Source organism: Vigna unguiculata, chromosome 4, assembly GCF_037176805.1.
Source record: "Vigna unguiculata cultivar grain cowpea cultivar isolate G323 ecotype 2 chromosome 4, ASM3717680v1, whole genome shotgun sequence".
Taxonomy (NCBI): domain Eukaryota; kingdom Viridiplantae; phylum Streptophyta; class Magnoliopsida; order Fabales; family Fabaceae; genus Vigna; species Vigna unguiculata.
Window position 1 is genome coordinate 38460505 of NC_140795.1, and position 5523 is coordinate 38466027.

The 5523-nt window shown below is 30.1% G+C and overlaps 1 protein-coding gene across 3 annotated transcripts; it reads right to left on the reverse strand.

Annotated features, from left to right (window-relative positions):
- Positions 1-4666, reverse strand: LOC114181402 (UPF0481 protein At3g47200-like). Of its 3 annotated transcripts, XM_085672667.1 has the most exons (4): positions 4380-4665; positions 2449-2765; positions 276-2348; positions 1-193 (listed from the first exon to the last, which is right to left on the reverse strand). In XM_085672667.1, the coding sequence occupies exon 3, from the start codon at positions 1558-1560 to the stop codon at positions 277-279; it is 1284 nt and encodes a 427-aa protein (XP_085528793.1). In that variant the 5' UTR covers positions 1561-2348; positions 2449-2765; positions 4380-4665; the 3' UTR covers positions 1-193; position 276. The 3 variants fall into 3 exon arrangements, with proteins under 3 accessions (XP_085528793.1, XP_027923651.1, XP_085528792.1); XM_028067850.2 differs by lacking the exon at positions 2449-2765 and having other exon boundaries at positions 276-1551; positions 4380-4666; XM_085672666.1 differs by having other exon boundaries at positions 276-2765; positions 4380-4664.
- Between the last annotated feature and the right edge of the window lie 857 nt (positions 4667-5523).

Genomic DNA, 5523 nt, shown 5'->3' on the forward strand with positions numbered 1-5523 from the left:
TTAAGCACAAAGTAGGAAAATTAGAATATAAAGTTGAATCTTTGTTTTGAAGAAAGAAAAGGAACAACAAAGTGAATAATGTTACAACATTCTCTTCCAAATACAACTTAGACAATCAGATACAAGGATTGACGTCTTCTTCTATTAACAGACGTTCTTGTTCCTGATTTAACGACCATATCTCATTAATTACCTGCACATTTAACATAACTAATTTATCAGTTGTAACTCATTTCATAACAGTAGTTAAGTATTAATATATCATAATTGCTTACCCTAAAATAGTGAGAGGATTGAACATACTGTCTGAATAAACGTGAGCAAAAGTAGCACAATTGCAGCAATTGTAGATGCTATTTTCCAAGGAGTGTTGAAGTACTCATGTATGAAGATAGCCTTATACTTGTTGCGAGGATTTTCGTAGAATTCATTCAAACTATTGCAAATGGAGAAATAATGTGAATTGAAATCTGGTGCAGGAAGATTTGAGCTGAGATTATTAATCATTATAACCACTTTATTAGCATCACCCATCAAATTTACAATAATTTTCTTGTCAATAACTACGTCGACATCTTTTTCAGTATTGATAAGAAAATCAAGAATCGCTACATATTGTTTAATGATGTCTCCGGCAGAAGGGTGACATTGTTCATATGCCATCATATTCTTCAACAAAACTTCTGTACTGTCATCTATATTGAAGATTGGCATGCTCAACACTCCATGTTTAGAATAGGTCAAGTCAAGGAAGCTTTTATTTGGACTGATTCTGAACTTAAGACCTGCCTCCATTAGTTGGCTTGCACTGTATACATGATTAACTTCTTTGCCTTTTTTGGGTTTTCCAAGACCAAGCTCTGATGATGATATTATAGAAGATCTTATCAAATCAGTTAAGTGTTTTGGACTCTCTGTTGGACACACGTTTCCTAATTGTGCGCTTTCAAAATAGTCGAAAGTAATGTCGAGTAATTTCTCATCCATTCCGGTGAGGCTGTAAAGTTGTTCAAGAACAAAGAATGGAAGTTGATTTTCCAGTAGCAACAAGTCATGCTCAATATACTGGACCAACAATGGCTTTTGTAACAAAGGATCTTTTTTCTTCCAGTCATGGTATTCATGCCATCTTAGAAGAAGCTCAATTATAAAATAAGCATCAACTAGAATCATATTTAAGAAATCATGACTGTCGTATATAATTGGGTATGCATAACAAACTCGAATTTTTTCTTCCAAATCTTTAATTTTGGCAAGAAATTTCATTATAGGTAATTCTGTTCGATTTAGAAATCCCTTGAGATATTTTAGTTTAAGCTCTTCCATTCCCTCACAATTTTTGTGATGATAAGGACCAATGGAAACAGTCTGAGGTGTGTAGGCTTTGGGATTATGATCACGAATATTTGGTGGTACCCTATAAATGCATTGCCGATGGATTTCATCCATCTCTGGAGGTTCTACATTTTGAAGCATCTTAGTCCATTTTTTCTCTAAAAATTTCATTTCAATAGCTAAATCTCTCGGTTCTCCTTCCATCTGGTTAATACTCTGTAACATGAAAAAAATATATATAATAACTTATTCAAATATTAGGATTTTGGAATCAATTTTTAAAATACTATATGCCATTATTTATAAGACTGTAATTAATATTTATATAAAACCAGTAGTTTAAAAGTTACTTCAGAGAAAGAAACCCTTACTAACAACCAAATTAATGGTTTATTTATAAATTTCTTTAAAATTTTCATAGGGCGCAATATATTATGAAAGGAATTTAAATATAATATAACAGAAAGATATCATATAATAGATTTTAAATATTATAGGGTACGCCTGAGAAAAAAAGGGTACCCGACCGAAACCGGTATGCCCGAAGAGTAGAATCTGTATTCGGTCGCTTTATTTCGAGTCGGGTTATTTTGGATAAAAATTTCGGGTTCAGATGGATTAAAATGGTCGGATATAGATTTTGAATTCAAAATCCACTGTTACCCGATCCGATTCGAAATTTTTTAACCTTCGACAATCCTTTTCGTATCATCTTCTCGACATTCAAAAATTCATTCATATCATCATCTTTAATGTCCAAAAACCCTGTCCAGAAACCGCGTCCAAAAACCCCTCTGTATCATCTTCTTGTCAGTTTTCCTTCCATTTCCCTATGATTCCTCTAATAACCATCAATCGCAACAGATATGCTCACTTATAATCATCATTTCGCTAAAAACTCTCAGATCGAGACTCAATGAAGTGTGACCTCCACCAGAACACGACCACCACGTCGTAGCTAGTCGGAAACCGCATTAGCCTTGCGAAACAGCGGAACGAGCAACCATACGCACCTACAACAATGTAAGAACCAGACATCTATCACAAAGACGACGTCTCACCACCTCCATTTCAGATTTGCTCCGTTCAGAAGCTGACAGTGGTGGATCTTACCTGCACTTAGATCTGCTTGTAGTGGCTATGAACAGTAGATCTGTTTGGTGACACGTTTGGAAAATGTCATATTGGATGATGAAGGCGGTGCACAGACGAGGAGTCCAGCTCTTCTCAATGCTTAGGTCATTGATCTTGAATTGTGGTTGAAATGTGGATAACCCATATCCATCCGTGCATAACCGGATCCGAAACTACCGAATCCGACAAATCCAAGGTGTAAAATGGTTGGATTGGTTTAATGAATATTGAATTCAGATTTCGATGGATTTGGCCTGTTGGGTCCGAATCCGGCCCAACCCGACCGATACTCACCGCTGTATAGGGTATACCGCAGTTAGCACAAGCCAAGTAAATAAATGTAATTTTGGTAAGGAAACGACTACTAGATAACAACATATCGACCAAACATGACTACTAGCTACATTAAAATATCAGTCAATAATATATAACCTTTTAATAATTTATTTATATATTCATTATATTTTTGTTAAATAAAAAATATAAGTAATTGGTGGGTGTGCGTGATATTTTCATACATAGATAAAATAACAATTTGACATTTTATAATGATTTTAATTTCAAGATATATATATTTTTTATGAAATCTATTAATTCAAATTTAATTATCTAAAAATATTTTAAATGTTGTAGTTTTTCTAGAAATAAATATATATATATATATATATATTTATATATTTATCGTTAATTTAATAGTGAATGCTAACTACAATTGAACTAGAATTGTTGGAGTAACGATCTACTATTAAAAAAATCATATTTCATTCAAATTTGTTTTAATTTTTTTTTCGTAAAACATACATTCAAATTTTGTTATAAAAAATAATTTGTAAAAAACTATTATCAATTATTTTATAAAATATTTTATACAAAAATAATTTGTTAAGAAATATCTATGAATTAGATGGTTTTGTAAAAAATAATTATTTACTGAAAAATTATCTGTTAATTAAAAATTTTAGAAAAAAATGATAAAATATAATATTATTTACAAATTTTTTTAATAAATTTGTAAAAAGAATTCATAAAATATTAAAAATTCTAATAATGATGCATGAATAATAGCATTAGTGAAACTTATTTATTCTCACTACATCAAAATAAAATGGTGTTAGTATGGAAATAGTTAACTCCGATAAACTTCAAAATGTAATGCTAGAAACTATTTGACAAAGGGTCAACATCTTCGGCACTTGATAACAAGTCATCGTGGCAAAATACATAGAAAATAATAATGTTAAAGTTATATTTATATATATATATATATATATATATATATATATATATATATATATATATATATACTTTACTCTTATTAGGTAACTTTAATTAATAAAAAAAAAATCTCTTTATTTTAACAACTCCTTCCCTTTGGATTAATTTGTCAATTTCAGTACACATAATGCGAAAGGCATCCAAAGGTTCCACCTTCTAAGGTTAGATAACCTTTGGACAGAAAGCCATGAAAAGAAATGAAAAGAAACACAGTTTTCCAAACTTTTTTTTTCTCTCTTTTTGCTATAGATTTAATTCTACAGCAAATTATGCAAATCATAAATTATAAGAATAATAAAACTAACTAGCACTTAGTTTCAAAAATTGTTAGACCAGACCCTATATAGTCGTCGGATGATGGATAATTCAGCTTAGTATCATCTACGTCATATCGTTCAAAAAGAAAAATTAATTTTTAGTAGTTTTTTTCTGCAGGGGAAGCTATTCTGATGAACAAGCTAAAGTGTTATTAAAAGTTAATAAAAATTAAGTAAAGCTGACGGGTGAAACCATGAACCCAAACCCATCATAGATCTGCGTTTCATGCCACCAAATCCATCATTTTTGGTCACAAATAATTCAACAAACACTCCAAAAACCATAACATATACATTACTCAAGAAATGGGTACTTACTTGCACTTGGAGTAGCACAATCAAACTTGCAGTTTCAGTTGCAAAATAAAACCTCCTTCACGCCGGAACACAACCAGTTTGAAGAGCAGAGAAAAGACGTTTCAACCTTACTTCTTAACCTTCAATGGTCACCACAAGATGATTGTGGAGTGAGGGCACGAATCTTGGTTGTTTCACTGTTTTCATCATTTGGGTTCTGTCTTATTCGTTCAATTTCTTCCCCAATTTCTTTTTCCGCTTAATTGTAGTAGGCCGGTCTCTGGATTGGGGTTGGATCTTTCCGTCAATATTTGTTGGTTTTAAAATTCTGGTTGAATTATTTTTTTATCTATTTCTTTTAGGTTTAATCATGTTTCTTATTCTTATTTTGAAGTTAAAATCTCAACTTGATATCCGAATTTTTAAAAGTTTCAAATTAGTCCCATTTTTTGTTAAAACGTCTCAAGTTTGTCCTTTATGTTAAGTTTGGGTTGACGTCGTTAGAGGGAGTGTCACCTGTCAGTTTCTCGATTTTTTTATTTTTATTTTATTTTTTTTTATTCTCTATTTTTTTTTGAATCTTTTCTAAAAAATAAAAATTTGGTCACGTGTAAAACTGTCATCGTACCACGTGGCAATGACAGAGTGATGTAGCAGTGATAATGCTAGGGCCAGTATTATGAGAGGTGTCATTTCCTTAGTTTCAATTTGGTCCCTGTATTCTAATTTTTGTTTCAATTTAGTTCCTATTTTTGTAAAAATAATCCAATTTCGTCCCTCTCTAATTTAAAACAAAAATTAATTTTTATATAAATGTTATACAAATATTTGTATTAAATTTGATACTTTTATTCAAATTGATATTTTTATTATATATTTTTAACATAGCTAAGTTTATTTAAAATTGTGTTTCACATTCAACTTTACCTAAAATTGTTTTCCAAATTTTAAATTTATATGTTTTTTATTGTTACATGAACTAGTTAATTTATGAATTTTTTTTCTATTAACATTATTTTCTATTAACAACTTTAAAATAATTGTAAATAAAGTTGTAAAATATTAATTAAATGAACTTAATTTGGTTAAAAATATTTACTTCAAATATCAATTTTGATAGAAATATTTGTGTACATTTATATATAAATTAAATTTGATTTCAATT

Bases quoted from the DNA above. Each gene is read 5' to 3' on its own strand.
- LOC114181402 (XM_085672667.1), bottom strand. From the start codon at position 1,560: ATGTTACAGAGTATTAACCAGATGGAAGGAGAACCGAGAGATTTAGCT.